At 42.1% G+C, this 24,543-nt stretch overlaps 3 protein-coding genes across 3 annotated transcripts; 1 reads left to right on the forward strand and 2 right to left on the reverse strand.

Moving 5' to 3' along the window:
• Window positions 1–354: 354 nt before the first annotated feature.
• On the reverse strand, window positions 355–4,572 carry LOC115757055 (pectinesterase). The gene is made up of 3 exons (XM_048280757.1): window positions 4,490–4,572; window positions 2,032–3,113; window positions 355–1,242 (listed from the first exon to the last, which is right to left on the reverse strand). The coding sequence occupies exons 1-3, from the start codon at window positions 4,570–4,572 to the stop codon at window positions 551–553; spliced, it is 1,857 nt and encodes a 618-aa protein (XP_048136714.1). The 3' UTR covers window positions 355–550.
• Window positions 4,573–8,726: 4,154 nt separating this feature from the next.
• LOC115757100 (pectinesterase inhibitor 7-like) lies at window positions 8,727–9,564 on the reverse strand. The gene has a single exon (XM_030697198.2). It carries the CDS (start codon window positions 9,494–9,496, stop codon window positions 8,876–8,878), a length of 621 nt encoding a protein of 206 aa, XP_030553058.1. The 5' UTR covers window positions 9,497–9,564; the 3' UTR covers window positions 8,727–8,875.
• Window positions 9,565–18,214: 8,650 nt separating this feature from the next.
• On the forward strand, window positions 18,215–23,304 carry LOC115757064 (endoglucanase 8). The gene is made up of 7 exons (XM_030697158.2): window positions 18,215–18,487; window positions 18,773–19,180; window positions 20,052–20,144; window positions 20,231–20,392; window positions 22,238–22,349; window positions 22,578–22,741; window positions 22,893–23,304. The coding sequence occupies exons 1-7, from the start codon at window positions 18,260–18,262 to the stop codon at window positions 23,214–23,216; spliced, it is 1,491 nt and encodes a 496-aa protein (XP_030553018.1). The 5' UTR covers window positions 18,215–18,259; the 3' UTR covers window positions 23,217–23,304.
• The last annotated feature ends 1,239 nt before the right edge of the window (window positions 23,305–24,543 follow it).

Consider the following 24,543-nt stretch of genomic DNA (forward strand, 5'->3'; position numbering starts at 1 on the left):
AATTCCCATCCACACCTCTAATTTGGAGGTCTATGAACACCTTGCAAGTCCCATAAGACGGTTAAAAATCGTATCGTTATTTTATCTAGATGGTCATGATTCAAAGCCCTTTGAACGCGATTGATGGGATTCGAACTGTTAATCTTCGGTTTCTGAGTTGGGATTTCTTTTTCACATCCGCCTAACTACCCAAACTTGAAGTCTAGAGTCTTAAAGTGAAAGTACCATTAACCCTCGAGCAAATGACTCAAACAAAAGAAACTACAAGAGGACGAATGGGACAACCCTTTCAAATTGCCAAATCAAGCGGGCACCCTTTGGAGCACTTCATTTGTTTTCGTGGGATTGACAAAGTGAACACAACCAAATGCATCTTCCCTCACATTGTATTCACAACAATACCATACACAAAAGTACAGGACCATACACATTTTCACAACTTGATGGCGAACACGTCCCTATCATATTTACACATATATTTGACACATACCCACATTTCCTATGGAGCATGCAAAAAGACAAAAAAGAAAATCATTCCCACAACATTATCTCAGAGCCCGGCCAAGAACGGCACTCCGGTTGCTGGAAGCCACGAGTCTCCAGCCAAGAAGTTCCCAACCGTGAACTTCGCCGCCTCCGTCACGCTCATCTCTGCGTGATACCCCGGCCAATTCACTCTCCCACCGGTCCCTGCGCCGCTGCCAGTGTTCATGTACTCGCCGTAATAAAGAGTGCTCAAGGCGAAACTACCGCTCCACGGAGCCCAGCCCTGAGGGGCAATCAAGCCATCCAAGAAGGTCTTCATGAACACCGTCCTCGAATACTTCTGCCACGGCCGCCCGAGGTAGTTCTTGAACGAGCCTTGCACGGGCTTCATGTCCGAGGATGCCGTGACGCGAGAGTTATGGACAACGATGCCCGTGTTCTCGTTCGGATCGGTCCTCCCTTGGGCCGTGACCGTGTTCTTCTGACCGCTCGTTGGTTTCCTTATGTAGATGTTGCAGTTCTGGAGGACGGCCACGGCGTTCCCAAAAATGAAGTCTACAGTCCCGTAGACATCGCAGTTACGGTAGAACTGGCGTTGAGAGTAGACGTACAAGGTGTCTTGATAGCCCTTGAAGCTGCAAGCGTAAAAGACCGAGAAATCCGAGCCAGAGAGGAGCGCCACAGCTTGGTGTTTCTGCGGCCCGGCCGTGTTCTGGAAGGTTATGTCCCGTGCTATGAATCCATTGCCCATAACAGCTGTAGGAGAGGGTATCATTATTTTAAGTGAGCAAGATACAAGCTTTATCTGCAACTTTTGACTTACATGTATGTATCTTCCTTTTCACTAGTATTTGGTTTGTTTAAGGTTCTTGAATATCTTCAATTCTAGGTTGTTCATTTTGCAAATCTTGGAATATACGTTTTTGGAGTATTTGTCTATCCCTAGTATATGTAACATGAAGTTGACTCAAATCGGTTCCCTCGGAAATTATGAACTTTTTCAAATGCTATCGTTCGTTCTTTGATTATTGTTAAATCAGTGTAATTCTTTGTTTGATATGACTCATGGGGCGTGAATAATTTTCAGTTCAGACACCACATATCGGTCGTGCTAAAAACAACTAGAAAACGACTATGTTACGTGGACAGCGGGTCAAACCAGGTTGTCAAAGGCTGTCTCATTTTATGAGGCCATGACTACAACTTGTTAACTAAATTGACAAGTCTAACCAAGAAATTTTATACTAATCAATCGAGGGGTGAAGAGAGCATTCATGTGAGTTTAAAGTAGTTCTCGGTCACGATATTAAAATAGACGATGAGTAGAGAATGCTTGTCAATTATCGAGAAAGATATTTACTACGAGGGTATTGTTTATGCGATCTTACATGTTCATGCATACACTTTTCCTATACTTTGATTTCCAGGATCCGCATAGAGGGATTGTAACGCACGAATCATTTATCTTAAACTTTAGTTAACTCAACCATCATGAACTATAACTTAGAAAACTTTGAGACAATCGAGCTTGACAATGTAACTTACCAAAAGTTGCGGACCTGAAAGTGGTCGAACCATCCTCAGCATTCTTATTGCCGGTAACGATAGTGGCGTCAATTCCATCTCCAACAATCATCAGATTCTTCATGGACCTAGCAACCTTCACATTCTCGCTATATACACCTGCTTTAACGTATATAACGAATCTCGAACTCCCACTTCCCTTACTAGACGATGCTGCCACCGCCTCCGAAATAGTCTTATAGTTCCCCGAGCCATCTTTTGCCACTACAAGGTCAGGTTTGGCTGGTGCTCCACTCGTTTGAAGAAGCTTCCGATCGGAGGCCGAAACCCATGATGGAAACTTTCCACGATCGCCGAGCAACCGCCTACCCCTGACTTGTTTACTAAACGAAACCCTCGCTGATGAATAAGGAGGAGACGAGACCTTATTTATTGCTAGGGAGTTACTAAGCAACTTAGAGAAGTTGCTCAACATCAAAGGGAAGGATTCTAAGTGAGATGCTAAATTGAACTCCTCGAACCCATTTCGGCAAGTTTGGTGGTTTGTGATGGCAGCGCTTAGCCATGTTTGAGAGTCGCTAGGGTTTCTCGAGCTCAGGGAGTGATTGAGCAACCGCACCGAGTCCTCATAGAGCTCGATGCAGTCAGACCAGGCCAACCTAGCTCGGTCATCAAAGGAGCTCGGGTCCATGGAGGACACCAGCTCGTGAGCTCGTAGAGCTTCACCCATAGTGACCTTGAGGGCCACGTCACGGAAAGAAAACTCCTTCCGCTCGAGGTCCGACATCAATTCGGCAGTGACGAAATAGTGGCACGTTTCGGGGAACGGGGTTCGAGCGCACGACGCCATCGGGGCACCGTGCGCAATGAAAAACCCAAATGAAGAAGAAAGCAGAACACAGGCGCAAAGAACAAGTTTGTGCACCATCTTGTTCATATCGAAGTGGCAGGGCAGAGCCTTTAGGAGAACTATGGTCTGTTTTAGGGTTCTGGGGGTTCGACTTATATAGGGGGATAGTACGTGAGTACTGGTACGAACGAACCATGGAGTTTGAAGGCATGATGGTTTGATTTTCCAATACGTGTTGGGCCATGCAACGACACTTACGTGAAAGGGGAACTTTTGTGGCTTGTCTTGGGAGAGTTCGTGGTTGGTTTTGAATGCCACGTAGTTTTCTAGGGTTTTGTTTTGAAGGAGCTTCTGGTTTTAGATCCCTCTCAACCTACCCCACAATAGATTTCCCGTGCGTGTTGAGAAGTGCAAATCTCTCGGTTTACATGACATTTGAGAACGTATTTTTAATTTCAACGCGTAGGGATGAAGGAATGAGATATGGGAATTGGCATCTTTGTCGTTGCTCCTACATAATTGAGAAAGGCATCTTAATATTATTGTGGGAGCATAGCATTTACTTGGAGAAAAATTTGTGGGTCAACCCAAGAGTGCAAGTGGGTTTCAATAATTAGACTTTGCTGATTTTGATTTGCGTGTGTTTTCAAGCCTTGTATTCGAGATGACGGCATTCTAAGTCTTGGATTAATAGAGACAATACACCATATAGTTTGTAGCCATATTATCATGATAAGGTTTTCACGGGATGCAAAAGCAATATTTCAAACAAAAACCACGTTCGTACATCTTGGGTAGGTTCATGACGATCATCGCCATTAACTTTGCTTTTTCAGGATAGAGTTAGTGGATATGCATTACACCTATTGCCGGCAAGAAAGTCTGTTTAAAGAAAAAAAATTTCTATAAAGTCGTCCAAAAAAGTTTATAGAAAGTCTGAATTATGGGCTTTAAAAATTATTTATTGCTTTCTCTTCGAACCTTCAAGAATGGAAGAGAATAGTTTAAATTTTTCAAAAGATATACATGGAATAACTCTAAAGAACTTGAGATGGCAATATTCTGTAAAACTTCGAATGAAATAGTAAAACGAAGAAGAAGAAGAAAGTAACGCCTAAGAACCTACCCATAGGAGGAGAACAATAGCTAGAAACAATCGCTAATACCCAATAGGATGAGTAGCAAAAGGAAGAATCCTCCGCTTGCATCCGATTAGCTAGTTGGTGAAACAATAACCCACTAAGGCGATGATCGATAGCTAATCCGAGAGGATGATCAGTCGTATCGAGATAGAAACGCAGCATGAACTCCTAAATACATCCTAAGTTTGTCGTGTGGTTTGCACGTAATTGTGCCATGATCTCCACACTCGAGCAAGAGGAAATAGAAATGGGATCATCATTCGATAAATGTTACAAGTATAATTGCAAAAGCTCAAGATGCTATCTAAAATCTATTGCAATTTTCCATTGATTAAATGCTACGTGAACACGTAATATCATCTCGATCCACGATCAATCACAAATTCATCTTTCTTCATTAATGAGTGTAGGTGCTGCTTTTCACTAGAACCAGTTAATCACCACGGGCTTTTCTTCCCAAAGAAACACACGAGACGATGATCATCACGTGAAGCTTTGGGGCTTGATCACGATGCGCTTCATATCTTTGGCTTCTTCTCCCGACATTATCAAGTTCTCTTCCTGACACATGGCGCCATTGCAATGGTTTTGAATCCTGCCTCTCAGCTTTCCCCAGCTATGACACGTGTCACGCCCACAGCCTTAGGTGTCACCCTGTGTCCGGTTGCCTGAAAGTGATGATCAAAAAAGATTGATTGACAAATGCAACATCGCTTCTCGAGGGTGTCTGAATTTCTTTGGAGCTGAAATCGCGACTAATTATTTGGTCGATTGGGATTGGACATAGGAAGCAACAGATGATTAGCATTAGTTAATCTTAGGCCGGAGATTTTAATCATGCGCTTGGATTTTTCTCTCGAGCAATGATAGATGAATACAACACATATTTGCTCAAAGAGGTTCTTTTTCTATTTTTATTTACGAGGTATCAACGGGCGCTCCACAACCCCGATTAATATCCGATTCGAAATATGAAACTCAATAATGAATTTCTACCGACTCCGATAGAAGAAGTTTTTTGATTTTCACTTGGTAAAATAGTTCTAAAATATTTTATGTGAATGCCATCAAAGGAAATGCAGTTTTATGTTACACAAGCGATTCTATAATACTCCGGCGGCAGAATGCTAATTGCTAATGCTTGAGTTGGTTTTTGTCGGATCACTTAAGTGTACGTATACCAATTTCAACGGAAAAGAGAGCATAAAGCTTAAAGGAAACTTCGCAAGGAGGAGAAATTTTGCTTCATGCTTATACTTATAGAAACCTCATTTTCTACTAAAAATTCTTGAAAGTTTGATCAGGTCACCTCATACCAATTGCTTTTGATAATATATAACGATGGGATCTGCCATGCGAGACCCACCAAAAGACCTCAACGTCATTGCTATTACTATCATCATTAGCGTTATCTCGTCAATTTTGTCATTGAAAGGCAAATTATTGGTCCCTTCGTATGACTCGTACCTTCTAATTATGGCACCCTAAGAGCATTTCTATTGGCAATTTGTATGGACGTGGGCGCCAAACATTGGCGGGGCTCTTATGGCATTACGTAACCGGCTTAAAAGTTCCATCGATTGGACTTTTGGATAACGAGCGAATTTAATCTTTATTAAAGGCTTATTTGTGAAGGGTTTAAGTCAAATTCAAAGGTTGGGAAACCATTTGGGACACCTCTCGAAATTTTTAGTATAGCATATGGTTGGCCCTCTGACTATTAGTAGCTGTTGATAAAATGACTTTCCATGGAAATTGTGGTTAAGACTACATTATTGGGTCCAATAGCTTGTCGATCATAAGAACCAGGTGAAATGAGTTATGTCAAGATTGGTGACCGAAAGAGGAAAATCAAATCGGAGTGAGAGATGTTGAGATACACGTAAGAGTTGTGTTAGAGAAATCACACATCAAAGACCTAGTGTGGTATTGAGCGGTTAATATATTCTAACTGGATCATAACTCACTAGCTTAACCTTTTGACTTGAGATGGATCCAACTGGATATATCGACGGGCTTGGACTTTAGATCTCGTACTAAACCTATTGTATTTGTGTTAATTTAGTACTAAACCTCATTTTGGCCGGAAATCGCTGATGTGGATGTCGGTCAAGATCGAACCTAATTTTGGTTGGAAATTGCTGACGTAAATATAGTTTATCGTACGTGGCACAATTGATGCTGACGTGGATATTTTTTAAATTTTATTAATAATATTTAAATATTTTTTCTTTCTTCCTTTTTATTTTTTTGCACTTTTTTTGTTACCATGTCAATCGTGCCACGTAAGACAACAGGCATCTATACTAGCGATTTCCGATCAAAATTAGTCGGATTGACTTAATTGACACAACGCAAAAGGCTTATGACCGAGTTGGCACAAATGCAAAAGGTTTATGACTAAATTGGCAAAAATGCAAATGTTTCAAGACTAAATTGGCGCTAAAGAAGGTTTAAAACTGAATTGCCACCAATACAATAGGTTTTTGACTTTTTTTACACTTCTTTCCCTTTCCCAAATTTGGGAAACCTTTTAAAATCAGTTCCATCTTCTCAATTAGATGGTCGAGACGTGTTTCTACTTTTTTGTGTTTAGATTCTATAATGTCGACCTATGGAATGTGTCGTGACTTTGACCTCTTACGCACAACCTCCCATAATGTTTAGCATAGAAAAATACTTGTATTCATATGACAACTTTTAACTCGAACTAAACTGGGCCGATCCACTGCCAGAGCTGAGATCACGACAATTAGTGATTTGGGCTTTGGGCAGCAAAGGATCACGTCCAACAGTCAACAGAAGATGAAGTGGGCAAGAAGACTAGGGCTGCGTCAGGCCCAAAAAGAAAGACTTCCATCTTTCTAAATAAATTAAAATCTTCCATGCCCGCTCAAAATGAAAAATGACAGGCGCATCAGCTTAATCGAAATCCAGTCGTCGCGGTTAATCAAGTTCCACCAATTGCATGGGAAGCCATAGTCTCCAAACCAACCGAAACTCTAATCTGCACCCGCGCTCCAATCGATACGCAACAGTTGATTTTCGACACAAGTTCGGCTACAGTCATCGACCTTTGATCTGGGGTCGACTATGACGGGGTAGATGGCATTCGAGGTGGCAGAATTTTGGGGATGGATGCATTGATGCCCCGCAAAGGAGCTCAGATCCGCTCGGCACCCGCGTCATACTGGTGCATGAAGAGATAGAGAAGTTTGAGACTACGGTTTAATGGGTAGGCTCTTCCCAGAAGTGTTGGGGCATCATGATAACAGGTAAGTTTTATAAAACCTCCAAAAGGCATGTCATTTAAAAGATAAAAACTTAGCCTTCTATATAAGAACATGCTTGGATCATTCCTCTTGTATCATCAAACTTGAGATCAAGAAGCACTAGAGAGAAAACAGAGGTTCCATAAGGAAAAAAAAACCAGTGGTGGACATGACCAGGAGGGAAACAAGAGTTGCATTCCGTGAAACTTTTCAAGCACCTTTCCACCGGAATTGAGCCACGATAGCAAAGTCCTAGTGTGAACCCCTGGTCGAAGCTATGTCTGTTTAGAAAAAAACGAGTGATTTGAAAAATTATTTTCTAACAATAATCACTTATAATGCTTATAAAAATAAATGAACGAATAATCTTTCCATCGATAACGAAAATATTTTTCGCTGGATAACTTAGCAATACAGGTTATCACATGACGTTTTTCAAATCCCTCATTTTTTACGAAACAAACGGAGCCTGAACATTTTGTTCAACTCATCTCCTCCCCTTGAATTAAATTAACGGGGACCCACTTTGTCCATTAGGTTTCCTCTTATTCAATCCCAGATTCGAGGTTATCGTTCTCGATTGTCCAGCTACGGATGATTTAACAAATCTTAGCAGATTCACAAGCTCCACAGCGTGCTGATTGATTAGATTCTTCCTCCTTGCTAAACCTTTTGTTAATTTTAAGGATTCATAAGGTCTCGTGCCCTAACCACCTTACGAGTCCAACACCCAAGTGCCCAACCATTCCACCCACTCGTTACGGTTTATTTATGTATTTTTACGGCTCAGATCGCTCGTTACTTTAACAGGCATTAGCTGCGGGTTCGTTGAAACAGAATCATAAAATAATGATTAGACTGTGTTTTTGTCCTTGACTAGTTAATTAAATGGAGTGGAGGACCCAATGTCAATGGCCGCAATGTTCCTCTTCCTTGTCTCTCTACCTAAAATAGTTGTTCTTAAAACTTCACTAAGGAGTTAAATAAAATCGCATCTTGATCATCAGTATCTGTAATGATGAATGCCGAATCTGCTTCGCGGTTCACACTTTCCTCTCTGCTAAAGGGAGGAAAGTTCACATGTGCAAGTTATTGATATGAACCCAAAATGACGTAATAAGGTTTTACATTAGTGCTTTGAATACGACCCGCATGTTTGAAGGTCATTTGCATTCAATAAAATTATCAAGTACATAAATTTGTCTTTTCATGATCGCGTGGATTTCGATTTTGTCAACTGGTTAGTTGAACTAGCATTGCTACGTTCAACAATTTCCGAATCAACATCCCGTGTAACCTAACATTCTTTGGTTGAGAAAATTCCGAAACTCGTTAGAGGGTCCGCCCCGGAAAAAGGGAGCAATCACATAAGAGAATGCAGCAATTTTCAATGCACTTCTCCTAAAATAATCTAGAATTAGGGTAGCAAAAAAAGGCCATAGAATTGACACCTACAAGAATATAACTCTTTCATTTGGCGAACTCTATGTGCATTAGTAATCACACAAGAAACCTAAAATAAAATGCATATCCAGGCAGTGAACAAAAGGGGAGGAAATGTAAAATTATGGGGAAAAGAAAGGACTGCTTGAATATCTCATTCATGGTGCCTCCTTGTTCACATAGCTGTTCACCAACGCCAATGCGTTGCTCGTCACTTTCTTCACCTCCCCCGCCCGACCGCAGACGACCGACTTTAACTCCCCTTCCGGCACGTCCTCGAACCCGTCCGTGCACGTGTCCTCGTCCGTCAGGGCGGCGCTCATCCACGTCTGCACGTTGCTCATCTGGAGCCTGAACCCCTCCTGGCTCGCGCCGCCGCTGCCGCCGTCGCCGACGTCCCCAAGCCTCCGCATCTGCTTCAGCGAGCCGCGCATCTCGCCGACCGCGTCCCCCATGTTGGTGAGGCAGTCGTGGAGCGCGGCGGAAGCGGCCCGCGGCTCGGCGGCACGGCGGCGAGAGAGGTCGGCGAGGTAGGCCGCCATCGTGTGGGCGCTCGCGAGGCTGACGGCTATGGCAGCACGGGCGAGCTGGCGGGGGCTCTGCTGCACGGAGCCGGCGTAGGTGGAGAGGGAGCTGTAACAGACGTCGGGGTAGAGGGTTTCGCCGCAGCTGGCGCGGATGAAGTCGGTGCCGTCGGATTGGAGAGCGGGGACCGGGGAAGGGACGGCGAGGAACGGGACGATGTGAAGGAGCAGCGCGAGAGTGCGTTGGGCAAGCATTGTGGAATGGTTCTCTTCTTCTGGAGTTCGGGCGGGTTTTAAACTCCAAGAGGGTTACCGGACAAATACGAAGATGGCCTCCGTACCGAAGCAATACAGCAGTATGCCACCTGTCTTTTGTTCGTCGCGTGTTGTGATTGCGACGCGACTCAACATTTTACCGGCCATGCTAAACAATGACTACAGCAAGGCAACGAGCGACTGGGGATGGGGCGGAACAAATTCAGGACGATAAACATCGTCCGGAACCTGTCTCGTAACTCTTGACTGTCTCCCTAATCCGTTATGATTTAGACATAAAATGTCCTAAATTTATTTAGCAATGCCAATTCAGTTTGAGCATTTTAATTTAATCAATTTAATTCTAAACATTTTAACGATTTACTAATATAGTCTTTCGGGTCAATTTAGCCGGCTATCATTGACGTGAAAGCCAGCCGACCTATATGGCATGACTAGTGTTGATGTGAACTATTTTTATTATTTTTTAAATAATTTCTTATTTTTCTTCATTCTTTTCCTTTTCTTTATTTATTTTTCTTTTTGTGGAATGAGGAGGGTCGCTGGCAATTGGACAAGGGCTTGCAGCCCTCGCTTGCGGCTGGCAACCTCCACTGTGGATTGATAAATAAAAACCTCCATCATGGACCAACAGAGGGAATAAGAAAGAAAAAAAAGGGGAAAAATCAGAAAATTTGTCAATATCGTTGTCCAACGTGCACATAAGACCGTTGGAGTCCACGTTGGTGATTTCTAGCCAAAATTCGCGTGAATGACTTATTGACAAATTGTCACAAGGTTTAGGGTAAAATTGGCAAAATTGAAAAATTTATAACTGAATTGCAATTTGTATAATAGATTTGAGACTTTTTGGTAACTTTCCTGAAACACCGACGTTAGCCACCGCCACAATATCTTTTCTATGAATGAATTATATCACACTCGATATGTGAATGATTCACATCATACGTCAACAAATATCGATTTATTTATACATGTGTATTTTGTATCTCTATTAAAAAAAGTGTAGAGAATCGTTCAATATGACATTTTAAAAATTAATTGTCAATATGGTCGTAAGAATCACTCGATTTTAACGCTTATTAACAATATACCTTTCAAATTGCAACATATTAACACTTTATACGAATCATAAGGAAGCAAAAATGTGTAAAACAAAATAAACGTAATCAGTAACCCAAGTTATTGAGACGCATTTTATAGATTCCAGTCGATACACTTTTTTAGCTTGAAGACATGCATAGTTACTTTATTTATAGTTTAACAGAAACTCCGAAACTAAAGCAACTAATATCATAAAAAGGAAATACCACACGAGTTTACAAACTGAAAATGTCCGAAACATTTCAAGATTCTCTCCCGCAAAAAGATTGGGTTTCCCTCTTTTTAAGTCGGTCCAACTTGCCGATCTCCAACAATTTTGGGTTCAGCATGTTTTACTAGTCCAATTAGTTTGGTTTCAATATTGTTAAGGCTGAGGCAAAGTCACGTTTGGTTCACTAAAGCTTCGATTTTCTTCGACTTTGAATCGGATCGAACTTAAATGATTGAATATGATTCGATTTCGTGGCACTCGGTTAATTTCGATTATTTTCAAGTGGTTGACTTTTCTTAATCTAATTCAGTTCGGATCAGATCGGCTTGTGGGTCGATTCTTGTGGTCGGATTTTGCCGTCTCTGATCAAGATGTTGTGAGATGGGAATCCTATGAACGCCAAGCCGACCGCCTCCCATTCCGACCGGCAACGGGAAACATTTGAGAACTACAGCCTACAGGTAGGCGCCAATAGTTTTTCCCTTGTCAGCCCCGTGAACCAGCGTGGTTTCTCAATAACTCCTTCAAATTTTCGGATGCAGAGAAGGATCGGGAAGGCAGAGGTTTGGCTCCTCGGGTTCTGCGTGCTGTCCTTAGCAGAAGAACCGCTGTGATCGTGCCACGTGGCTTCGAGTTCACGAGGTCCTTCATTCTCTTTTTGCCGTTTTTTCCTGCTACACACACAAGTCGAATAGTCCTTGTCGGAGAAGCATCCCGACTCCCGAGAACCCAAGTCAGCATCCAACTTTTTCGTGATTCTGCATTTGCCCGATGGAAGTGAAGCGGCGATGTGTTTTAAATCTTATGAAAAATTTTAAATGAGAGTTTGAAATCCTTTTATTTTTTTAAGTAAATACAGGATGTGATTTTTAATGACAGTTTCAAAAAAGTGCATGAAGTGGCCATAGCTATTTCAAATGAGAGACTAACCTCGCCGACCGGCTAAATATTCCTGTTTGATTAAGGATATTTTCATCAAATATAATTTTAACTTAATTTTTAGTTAAGCTAAAAAGAAAAATAGAAATAGAGGCGAGCAGCCCCAACAGCTATCCTAGCCGCCCCACCAGCCGGAGGGCTGCCTTTCCCCTATGGTTCGTTTTTTTAACTTTTAGTTTTTTAAATTTTTTAAAAAACATAAAAGGAAGAGAAAAATTAAAAAAATAAATGAAAAAAATACTCTTAACCAACTGGTGAATCAAGCCTTCTTTTAAGATTGACATAATCATTTCAAGTCCTTATTTGAGAAAATTAGAGTATTTTAGGCCCTTATTTGAAATTTTCCCTAATTATTATTGAAAATCGTAAGTAATGAACGACAGGTCATAACATGGAGAGGGTCCACGAAATTTGCAATTTAAACGGATCTTATGATGCTTAATTATCATGTGGACGTGATATTTGTAGAATATCTTAAGTCTTGCTCAAAGGAATTTAGAGTGTCGGCACTGACTTTGTAAATTCTCAACCGCGCGCATTAACCATCTTTCCGTGGATCAAAATTCTGAATGAAAAGCCATCTTTCAGGCGTCCCGGCACGGAAGTTTTAGGTGCAATGATGAAAATGAGAATTACAAGCCCTGTGACCTCCTTTTACAATGCTAATTACAGCATTGACAAACTAATTTCCTGGAAAAAAAAAAAAAGCAAGCCATCGACCTCAAAGCCTCTCATATATCAACAGAATTTCCAGGGACAAAAATGTTGAGAATTCAGACCGTAACATGGTATATATCATGATCGGGGATGCGACTCAAATTGCTTTTGGTGAGAAAACAAGATCAAAGTCGCGTCGATTGCGGGATGGTGGTCGGCAGAACATGGCAAAGGCCAGTCACTGTCCTAGGACAAACACCCAAAAATTGAACGGGAGGACACTGCTTGTACCGGAAAACGAGGGGCCGAAACAATGGATGAAAATCTTATGTGGGTTCGCTAATGATGAGCCCGCCAGAAAGTTCCTGCACAACAGGCCCACGCTGGTGCGAAACGAGCCTGTACCCGGTGATCCAGCACGGGCTTCCACGATGTACGTGATTCTTTGTCCGTGTGTTCCCTTCCCTTTTCCTTTCAATTTGCTCGTCCAAGGACGTTGAATTTGTTGGACTTTATTTGTAAAACAAACAAAAGGGCCGTTTTTCTTATCCTATATAAGAAAGATGGGAGAGTGAAAGATACCCTATTAGTTAGTTAGAAACTATCCTAGTCTTTCAAATGAAAAAATGGGCAAGTGGGTTGCACCCCACTATACCCGGTGTGGGTGTGCGATTATTAGGCGTACTTAGCACTCGGCCTTACTACTCACATAGGAGTTGAAGATAATTTTAACTATCACTAGTTCAAACGTGAATAGGTGTGTTTGAATGGTGCGATTATTCGGACATAAGGAGGTATGTCCAAACTAATCGTAATTGGATACGAAGAGTGGTATGGGGATTAACTGCTTTTTGGATAACTTCACTTCTTCTCATTCCATTTTTCGTTCTTTCAAAACAAAAGAATTTTAGCCTTTTGGTTCCAATTGTTTCCTTAGAGAATTATCAGAATTACTATATGCTATTGTTGTATCTTGGAGGATATCTGCCGAAAATCGTTAGCAACGTTGTGGGGCAACTAAATCCTTAAAGAGAGCATTATTACGCATCAAAGTCTGATTTTGTTGTTCATCCCATTCGACCATATTTTCCAACAGAATTTGTCTCCCAACGACCGTTCGCATTGCTTATCTTGACATCGTGCAGATATTATTCTTCCTAACACCTTAAGTTTCGAAAGTAATTGCTCAAACATCTGATTACCATTGTAATGTCCAGTACCATGAAAAGACGTAACTAATCAGTCCGTCATATTTGCATGTGAGCCACATGCCAAAAAAATGGCGTAACACTGCCATAACCAAGTGTAAAACTGACGTTAAAAAAAAACATATGAAGATGCAGTACAATAACGTATCTTTGAAATTCCCAACCTAGACGTAAACCTGTCAAACTAGTGGATTGGGTCGGGTCATAAGTTGTTCAACACAGATAAATTCATTTAAACCGTTTATGACTCATTTATTACAATGCAAATCTAATAATCCATGTCGACTCGACTCGTGTTCCTAAAGCACTTCAATTATTTTAATTCAATTTATGAAAACTCACGTCCAAACAAATATGATTATGTCTAAACATTTCGTTGATGAAAAAACTTTTCATTTATTTATTTTTTTATAAGTAATACAAGCAACTATTAAAGAGAGAGAGAGAGAGAGAGAGAGAGTAAGCGAGTAAGTATGAGATCAAGCGCGGGCAAAAGAAAATGAATAGAGAGTCGTGAAAGTGAGTTGGATTTAAATAAGTTATAAACCCATATATAATCAATGCACGATTAATTTATTACACATTTAACACTTATTTTATATTTAAACTTATTTATGATCCGTTTATTAAATATAATTAACTCATGTCATGAGTCAGCCCACCATATGTTGATTAAGAAATATGTTTGTGACTTATTTTGATGGATCTACCTAGACACTCGCGAATCGGAAAATGTACCAGGATGCATTGTATCCGTTGCCAACCTCTGATCGGACAATAGGCCCGTGAGAAATAGGCCGATCGTAGCATGAAGACTCCATCTCTCTCGCTTCCGAAGGATTAATTCTACACTTCCCTCGCGACAACTTAAAATTGTTCTTTTTTAGACACGACATTAGTAAATAGTTTTCAACAAGAATTCACATGTCTCATTCCCACCTCCGATTAAAGTAAATTTACCCACCGATGTAATAATGACGCACAACAACTACGCGGTCAACGCAGCATCCGACGCTGCACAATCATTACCACCACAGATCCGTTCATCAGGAGGTGGTGGCGATTCCCTACGCTTGTGGAGCCCACCGGGAGGGGACCCCCCTTCACCACGTGTCGCTCATCAATACGTCGGTGACCACATGCTGTCAATCATATTTTTCTTTTGACTCTTAGGCCCCTCCTTAGAATTTGGGTCCCTCCCTTCATCCAACCTTTTTTCCGTTCCTTCTTTTGCTTTGGTTCAAAAGCCTTTAACCGATATTTTTGGAGTATTTATGCAGAATATGCAAGTATAAAATATCTTGATTTTTATAGTAGGGATTACGCATTAGAACATTTAATTCTTTCAATTAATTTCTCACCAAATACTGAAAAATACTCGCTGATAAACTACAAATATCACTGTTAATAATTCAGAGCCTAATGATTTGATTATACAAGTCATTAAAATTCAGCGACTTTCAATTGAATTTAATCCCAATACTCGAGTCAATGAAACACTCGAGATACTTTAGTTTAATTGGCATGTTTGTTTACACTTCGAAAGCAAATAGTATTTTTCACTTTATAGCTAGAGTTTATGTTATAATTACGAGCTAATGGCTTAATCATTTTGTTATCTTTAAGAGCCGAGTCTCTCCAGTTATGTGTCATGTCGGTTCACGAGTAGTGGATTAATTGTCTTTAACAAGACGTGACTCTCGTGTTCTTCGTAAATCGTTCTTAATTCATTCCGAAGTTATTCGCAAGTCATTCTCGATGTGTGCTAGTTTTGAGAATGATTCAATAGAGTCGTGTTCGTATAGTGGTAATACAAAAATGTTGAAGATGTTGTATCTCCAGAGGTATATTTTTTGAGTTTGCATAATACCGTTGGTAGGAACTAATCACCTTAAGGAGATTCAAGAATGCGCAACTCACCTCATGTTTAATCTTGTTACAATCCATTCGAGTTTTCTCACGTGATGTAAGGCAAAGTCTATTGCAAGGCAGTTGCGATTAAATGGAATAATTTCTTTGGACTTTGTAAAGTCCAAGGAAAACGTTATGAATGCACTGATAAAAGGTTTGTCAATAGAGCAGGTAAACTACGCGTTGAAGGAAATGAGGTTAAAAACTTTAACTCAATAAAAAGGCTCTAAGATGGAAGCCTAACCTAGCGATTGGAGGTCCCACAGAATGGGTTCGATGGGGCAATGCAAACTTTGGAAACTCTAGTATGCGCATTGTCCCCCTCTCCTATGATGCAACAATGATTCCTTAAGCATTTTAAGGGTACGCTACGCTTTTGATAATTCATATATCTTGGAATACAACATTCTAGCAAGGTTTGGTAGGATACCTTTGACAAGAATGTACTTATATGCATGGAGCTGGCCGACTTTATGAGAATCTTGAAAGGCTATCTTTCCTAAAAAGCATGCACGAATCTAAGGACGTTCAAAGTCGAAAAAATGAACACAACTAAGAATTGATCTTGAATCGAAGGGACTTTGTGTGAGGTTTATTGTCTGGCTTACAAAAACTATTAACGATTCAAGCCTTAGTCCATTAACTAGTTAAGTAAGTTCAATAGGCTTTCACTAACAAAGGTTCAAAGCAAAAGCTACATGTCTTGTTGATCCATTGCTGTAGGGGATTGTTATAATTATGCGTCAATGGCTCAACAGTTTTGTCGTCTTTAAGAGACATGTCTCTTTAGTTCGTGTCTTTTCAGTCGCGTGCCTCTTTAGTTCGTGTGTAGTGGATTCTCTGTCTTTGAGAAGACACGACTCTTCCGTTCTTCAGAAGTCGGTCTAAAGTCGTTACAAAGTCGTTCTTAAGTTGTTATGAAGTCATTCTCAAGGCATTTTGAAGCCATTGTCAAGTCTTTCTTGATATGTGCCGGTTTCAAGAAGTGTTTTGAACGAGTCTTGTTTGTATAGTGCCGACATAAACGTGTTCAAGTTGTCATATTTTGGGAGGCATAGTTCTTAAGTCCGCATAGCATCGCTAGCATGAACTAATCGCTTGAAGGAGATTTGGCAATTCGTGCCTCGCATTCTATTTAATTTTGTTATAGCCAATTCAATTTTTCCCACATGACGCATGGCAAAGTCGAACAACTGTGGCAACCAACCAATGAAACTTCTGAAGAGAGTCCATGGAGGCTCCGCACGCATCTTTGTCTCATCGTACCGAGTGAAGGGACTCTTGCGCTTAAAGCATCTCCTCGTTTTTGAGATTGCATCTCTCAAGAAAGTAGGCTCGACGATTTTTCCTAAGCCGATGCCTAGCACAAAATTAGGCAATAACATGTTCAGTTCGTCCAATGGCTATATTTATCAGAGTTAATTTGTTATTACTTTCTCATAGTTATTAGTTCTGATTAGTTCATGTACTGGTTACAACAAACGGTATTTATTCCAACAATTAAAATACTATATAAATTTTGAGCAATTATGAAAAATTATTTATGTTCTCATATGTCAACATTTATCTATCGTGAAAGTTTCAAATATTTGGAGCAAAAGATCAAATCTTTTGCAAGATTCAGATCAAACAAAAGCGAAAAGTAAAACTTTATCCGGATGGTCCCTTATTCAAGTTGATTGTCACAAATTTTAGTGGTCCCCAAAAGAGCTCATATACAATAGAAATTAAAAAATTAAGATATGTTTTATACATTTATAGATGTGTACATCTATGTGTATATGCTAGGCATGTCTTATGTGGGTACATAAGCACACGAAGAATATTTTAATTAGGCTCACACATCTTGCATCCAAAACCCCTTTTGCAATTTTTTTTTTATCAAACAGCATTTAATCCAAAGCCCATTTTCAAAAGAGTTTATATCAAACACAATTAGCATTTTCCCAAACCCCTTTAGGCTAAAGGCATTTGCATTTTTCCGTAACCCATTTGAAATGCTAAACCAGCGTAGTCAAAGTCTTGCTTTCACCTTGCTTGAAGATTTTTGATGTTGTGCTTAGTCTTCAATTGCTTTTACTCCGAAGAGAGTCTTCCTTCTGTCTCGCTCGAAAATCTTCAATGTTGTGTTTAGTCTTCAATCTCTCGTGGTCGGAAATCTTCCATCTCTCACGTCATAGAATTCGCGCTCGAGATACTCGGCTTGAGACGTCAAACAGCTCGAGTTGGTGAATTTTCCATCTTTTGATTGCCAAGAAAAATTTTGGACATAGGGTTAAAAAGAATAAATTTGGGACTCAAGTAAAAATTGATGGCTTTTCACGAGACAACAAAGTTTAGGGTTGAATTAGGATTATACCTAAAGTTGAGGATATTTTTATGGGACTATAAAATTTAGGGTAAAATCAGGGAAAATTTTTCATTTTTTTTTTATGGTCAGTGCAAAATTTTCAAGTTGAGAACTCGAGTTTGAGCATTCCATGAACAATTCGGGCCATCCGACCCGACGATATCCACAGACCCGAGACGAGCCAGTCGAGCATGCGACGACTCCCTTGGAACCCGAGAACCAGATGGTACTGCTTCATCCACGTGGCCTCATCCAGTTGGGCCATTCTCTGGAATCCAATGACACCTTTTTTGGGGTTATAAGAAGCCACTGTCCTCCGGCTTGCCTCACCCACCACCACCTTTGCTCCGCCAGCAAGAAAAATGGCGCCAAACGTCCTCCCCTCGCCGACCACCTTCCCAGCGCTCCGCGCCCTCGCGATCCTTCTGTTCCTGCACCCTCTCCGTCGCGTCGCCGCTGGACACGACTACTTCGACGCCCTCCACAAGAGCATACTCTTCTTCGAGGGCCAGCGCTCCGGCAAGCTCCCCCCCGACCAGCGCGTCAGCTGGCGGCGCGACTCCGCTCTCCACGACGGCGTCACCGCCGGTGTACGTCACCCACCACACCCCCACATTTTCCCATTCCTTTTCCTTCTCGCAATGCAATGCGTGTCGAGTTCATTTTGACATGTTCTCCGACATTGACGTGAGAAATGTGATTTAATTAAAAAAAACGTGAGAAAATTCTAATGCAATCTGCCACAATCTGCGAAGTGAGGGGTGTAATTGTTAATAATTTTGCGTTATAGCATATGAAATTTCATGTTGAGTTTCTTGATTTCGACGCTGCGAACTTCCTAACCGAAGTGTCTGCGTTTATCGCCGCATCATCAGGTGGACCTGACGGGGGGCTACTACGACGCGGGGGACAATGTGAAGTTCGGGTTCCCGCTGGCCTTCACGACGACGGTGCTGTCATGGAGCGTGATAGACTTCGGGCGGACAATGGGCCCGGAGCTCCGGAACGCCGTGAGGGCGGTGCGGTGGGCGACGGACTACCTGCTGAAGGTGACGGCGGTCCCCGGCGTGGTGTTCGTGCAGGTGGGCGACGCCGTCTCCGACCACAACTGCTGGGAGCGGCCGGAGGACATGGACACCCTCCGCACGGTATACCGCATCGACCGGGCCCACCCCGGCTCCGACGTGGCAGGCGAGACCGCCGCGGCGCTCGCCGCCGCCTCGATCGTGTTCCGGTCGCGTGACCCGGGCTACTCTCGGTTGCTGCTCGACCGAGCCGTTAGGGTACGTCCCTGTCTCACTGAATTTAGACTCTGTCGCTCTCCGTTTTCTCCTCTTTTCCCTATTTCATTATCGAGGAAATAGAAAAGACGACGGAAAATCAAAATGCGTCGAGCTTTTTCTTGGTTTTGATTGGGCGATTTCTGTTTTACTTTTGTCTTTCACTGAGATGGGAACGCAATGGTGGTGATGTGGTCAGAAAAAAGGTCGTGGTCGCCTCTGCAGATGATTTCTTTTTTTCATTTTCTTTAGCACACTGCACGAGTTTGTTCAGGATTATGGCAGCAGCATAGATTGCGCAAACATTCCCGGATTTCGATGCACGTTTAGAATTGTCGTAAACTCGTAATTATCGGTGAACTTGATCATCATTTGCTTATGACAAACAAGAATGTTTGCCGGGCATCACCCATTGTTCCGCAGTAGCCCAACATTCCTCAACACGTAAAAGTTTTCATTTTGCTGCATCATCATTTGAATATAGTGAGAAAGAAAGTTGCTGACAATTACGAAATTAGTGCAAAAGAATACTTTTCCTAACAAGCCCTTGAATATATTTGCTAAGTAATTGAGTAAGCAAAAGTTGCACTTTTTTAAAAGGTGAGCTGTTGTATTTTTTTTTTTTATTTGTAGTGTTGCTACTCTGGAAAAACTAAATCATTATATTTGGGGTACGTGAAACATTCGTCAAGAAGCTACTTGACAAGGTTGAAAGGGACCAATAACGTTAGTCGATCAGAAACATTCATTGCAAGCAAAAACAAAAGAAGAAACGCGAAAAGAAAATATCGAGTGACCGTTGCGGTGGACAGGAGTATGAACGGTCTATTTGTTATTGAGTTTTGTTTCTCTCTCTCTCTCTATCGGTGTGAAGGTGTTCGCGTTTGCTGACAAGTACCGGGGCGCGTACAGTGGCAGCCTGCGCCGGGCGGTGTGCCCTTTTTACTGCGACGTCAACGGTTACCAGGTAAGCCTTGGATCCCAAATCTCCGTTGGATCTGGCCCGAACAAGTTTCAGGAGCCGCCGTATTGACGCGGGGGTTGTTGCCGCAGGACGAGCTGCTGTGGGGAGCGGCCTGGCTGCACAAGGCGTCGCGGCGGAGGCTGTACAGGGAGTACATCATGCGGAACGAGGTGGTGCTGCACGCCGGCGACACCATCAACGAGTTCGGTTGGGATAACAAGCATGCCGGGATTAACGTCCTCCTCTCCAAGGTATTATTAAACTATCAATTAAACATCATCCCTTTTGGTTACTCGGAACCATTTAATTAAGTGTTGCTCGGAGAATTCATTAGCATAGGCGCACCTGCTTATCACAAACAAGCAACGCTATTTTCAGTCAATGTGCACGAATTTGGGCAAAACGGCACACACTTTCTAAGTTAAAACTTCACAATGCCCGCTTGCGCGAACATCTTCCAAATTTCCCAATGAAAACAATTATTTTTTTCATATGGGTGTTTTGAATTTTCTTTAATCAAGTCGTGGGTCAGCATTATCCTACGATAGAAGTGGTGAAGGCAGGAGCGGTCATTCTCTCGAACCTAGCACCCATGCCTACTCGTGCCATGCCGCTTGTGCTCAATTGTCACATGGAGTGGCAGTGGCATTAATCTTTTCAGCTGCCAAGCCACGTGTATGACAGGGGATAAGTACTGGTAAAATAAAGACGAAAATGTTGGTCAATATCCCTCAGTTTTCACATCCATTAATGGGGAGCAGTCGGAATGGAGAGAATTGGTGGGAGGGGGATGTACTACCGTGGTGTCACGTGATGGTTACCCAAAGATGGCGAGCTACATATGAAAAGTCTTGAGATGGGGCCAAAAGCATGTACCTTCTGAGAAAAAAGAAAGAAGAAGAAAAAGATTGGTTTGAAGAGATGTGGATGCTCTTTGAGGGGGACATTAGCTTTAGACTTCAGCTCTCATTTGTCGAGAATCATGGGGAAAAGGAATTTGAATAATTCAAGGGGGTCGATGCTGGTCGTGGGCTCTATGGACCCTACATACTTATTTGGGCTCACGTAGAAAGTTAGGTGAATTGTCTTCTCATTATAAATGCATTTAGCGGAAAGAATTAATTTTTAAGGCGTTGGTCACTTATATTATGACAAAAATCAACACGTGGAACGATTATAATACTTCCACAATCTCATTAATAAGCAAACGTGTAGATTTATATCTTGACCTAAAAAAGAACTAAGTTTTACACGAAAAATTGCCGAGATAAACAGGAGCAAAAGTCCCTCTCTCTCGAAAAAAAAAAGAGGAGCAAAAGGCACCTGTGAATCCGATGATTGCACATGATGTTGGGCGCCACCTTTCGCTTTCATTTTGTTTTACTTGTGGGGGCCACATAGTGATCTTTCCAAGGAATTGTATCTAGACACGAATTCCAGTGCGATCGCAAAAAATTTGTAGCGGAAAAGCCGAAAATGCCATCGCGGTGGCCGGTGGGGTAACTACGTCGAGCCGGAGCAGATCGTTGATTAGTCGTGGGCCATTTCTGTCTTTTGACGTTGCTGAATCGAAGGGACGAAAAGGGAGGTGGTGGGGGCCACCACCCAAAGGCCGGGTTTGTTTTGGCGACGGAGTGAAGAAAAAGTCCTGAATGCTATTTTCCATACGCGTGGGGCCCCCGCTCTGGTCTGAGCTGCACCAATCACCACGCCGAGGCATGTGCTTAAAGCCTGTGACGACGGCTCTTCCCCATGCTCTTACCACAAAAATTCCTCCCCCTTTTCTTTCTTTTTTTTCTTTTTTCGGGCTCACTCGGGAAATTAAAAAGTTAATAATTATAATTTCTCTACGAAAAAGGCAAGAGAGAGAGAGAGAGAGAGAGAGAGAGATTTGCTTTCGGGGAAAAAGTGAAGGCGACTTCTCCATAGCTGCGTGCGTCTCTGTTCTTACAATCAGAAAGATTAGCCAGTTGGCATTGCATGCCAAATAATTTTATTTTTATTTTTTAATTTTGGGATTATTTCGTTTTTGAGGAAATGTTGGTTACGTAATTTTCTTCAGCGCATCTCAATTGATATTTTTTATTGGATTGCAGGAAGTGCTGATGGGAAGAGCAGATTACTTCCAGTCGTTCAAGGCCAATGCAGACGGGTTCATCTGCTCTGTTTTGCCCGGCATCTCTCACCCTCAAGTTCAATACTCTCCCGGTACACATTTTACCTATTTGTTTATTCCATACCGCCGCTCGCTCGACGGCCCAAACCTAAGCTAAAGTGACAGCGGAATGAGATTAAGATCTTTCTCGTACGCACCGTTCGATTTAAGGAATGGTTTGTTCCTGTGGTACATAGTGCTGGCCACAGTAAATTCACGTTTTGGATGCTTGCGGTTTTCAATTCTGCGCTAATTTTCTTGAACATTTTCTCGGCGGAAAGGGGGGTTGATATTCAAGGCGGGAGGGAGCAACATGCAGCACGTGACGTCACTGTCCTTCTTGCTATTGGCTTACTCAAACTACTTGAGCCACGCCAACAAAGCCGTCTCCTGCGGCGGCACCTCCGCTTCTCCCGCTCTCCTCCGTCAGCTGGCGAGGCGTCAGGTCTCTTCTTTATCCTCGCTTCGAAATAAATTTTCTTTTTTTTTTCTAACAAATACTCTAATATTAAATAAAGTCGAGACCGCACCACTTTCGATCTCTTCGAGGGACATGTTGGTTAAGGATGTTTTTCGATTTTATATATTTTTATCAGGTGGACTACATTCTTGGGGATAATCCGCTGAGCATGTCGTACATGGTCGGCTACGGCGCGCGCTACCCGCAGAGGATCCACCACAGGGCCAGCTCGCTCCCCTCGGTGCGGGCCCACCCGGCCCGCATCGGGTGCAAGGCGGGCTCCAGCTACTTCCTCAGCCCGGACCCGAATCCCAACCCGCTGGTCGGGGCCGTGGTCGGCGGGCCCAACGTCACCGACGCCTTCCCGGACTCGAGGCCCTTCTTCCAGGAGTCCGAGCCCACGACTTACATCAACGCCCCGCTCGTGGGCCTGCTCGGGTACTTCTCGGCCCACTCTTGACTTTACCCTCCTCCACAGGGAAAGGCACAAAAATCTGAAGTGGTGCGCGAAGGTCACCCTACCAGTGTGGAGAGTTGCATTTCTGTTCCTTAATTTGTTTTTTTGTTTTTTTTTTAATGATGGAAAGTTTAGTCTTCAAATGGTAATTTGTGTCATTATTATGGATACGTGAATGAAGACTGAAGTCGGTCACTGGCTCTGCCACTTTTCTTAATCCTCAAATGTCCGAAAGTAGTGAATGTATTTTCTTATCTATTAAGTGTAATAATATTTCTTTTACCATCAGTCTACTTAAATTTCGTCGCTTCGATTTATCTCACAATTGAAAATGATAATCTACACCATCGATCTCTCTCTCCAGTTTTTAAGGAATGCTAATCCAAATCACAAGCTCTTAATGGGTCAACAACGCTGGTAGTATCGGCGATGGAGTTGGGCGGTGGCTGATCGAACATCACTAATATAAATCATCAAAAGAATTTGGACCATTTTACGAATGTAGTTTCAGTTTGTTGTCATAAAAAGGAGGGGGAAATTAAAAAAAAAAAAAAAAGGTCCTAAACCTATTACGGTTGTGCCAATTCAGCTCTAATTTTTTTTTTTTGCTGATTGAGTCATAAACCTTTTTATAATTGTGTCAATTTAGTCCATTTGATCGGCTGTTGCTGATGTGGCAATTTTATCAATTTTTGAATTAATTTTTATTTTTAATAAATTTTCTTCCTGTCCTTTTTTTTTTCTTTACTTTTACACCCGGTCAAGGGCCGGCGAGGGCTCCGACCTTTGCCCGGCTATAGGGAGGTCGGGGTCTGCAAGCCCTCGCCCGGATGATGGCCGCGGTGAGGGCTTGCGACCATTGTGCGACCACAAGCGAAGGCCGGAGATGCTCGCCACGGTTGTCGCGGCCTTTGCCTAGTGGCCACGAGGGCCGCGACCCTCGCCCGGGGCTACCGACCCAAATCCCTTCCCCCCAAAAAAAAGTAAAAAAAAAATAGACAAAAAATTATTTAAAACATAAAAATTAAAATATTATTAAAAATTGACACGTCAATGTCGGCCCATCAAATAGACCGAATTGACACTGTTCTAAAAGGTTTAAAACTTAATCGGCAACAAAAAAAAAAAAGATTTAAAACTGAATTAGCGCAATATCAATAAGTTTAAGACTTTTTTGGTAATTTCCCTAAAAGAAGGATAAGCTATTTTTTTTTTCATTTTTTTGACATACTAGTTGCATCATAACATATATTTATAAAGATTCAGCGCACAATCACAAAGAAGTAAAGTGTCAAGAACGAAAAAGAAAAATCGAGGCACAAGGTTTTAT

The sequence above is a fragment of the Rhodamnia argentea genome, chromosome 6 (assembly GCF_020921035.1).
Source record: "Rhodamnia argentea isolate NSW1041297 chromosome 6, ASM2092103v1, whole genome shotgun sequence".
In the NCBI taxonomy this organism is placed as follows: Eukaryota; Viridiplantae; Streptophyta; class Magnoliopsida; order Myrtales; family Myrtaceae; genus Rhodamnia; species Rhodamnia argentea.

Coding starts and splice junctions, on each gene's coding strand:
- LOC115757100 (XM_030697198.2), bottom strand. CDS start 9,496: ATGCTTGCCCAACGCACTCTCGCGCTGCTCCTTCACATCGTCCCGTTC.
- LOC115757055 (XM_048280757.1), bottom strand. CDS start 4,572: ATGTGTCAGGAAGAGAACTTGATAATGTCGGGAGAAGAAGCCAAAGAT. Junction 3,114..4,489: donor ATCAAGCCCCAAAGCTTCAC/GTGATGATCATC, acceptor CTTTCACGTAAG/TGTCGTTGCATGGCCCAACA. Junction 1,243..2,031: donor TTTCAGGTCCGCAACTTTTG/GTAAGTTACATT, acceptor CCTCTCCTACAG/CTGTTATGGGCAATGGATTC.
- LOC115757064 (XM_030697158.2), top strand. CDS start 18,260: ATGGCGCCAAACGTCCTCCCCTCGCCGACCACCTTCCCAGCGCTCCGC. Junction 18,488..18,772: donor ACGACGGCGTCACCGCCGGT/GTACGTCACCCA, acceptor CCGCATCATCAG/GTGGACCTGACGGGGGGCTA. Junction 20,145..20,230: donor GCGACGTCAACGGTTACCAG/GTAAGCCTTGGA, acceptor TTGTTGCCGCAG/GACGAGCTGCTGTGGGGAGC.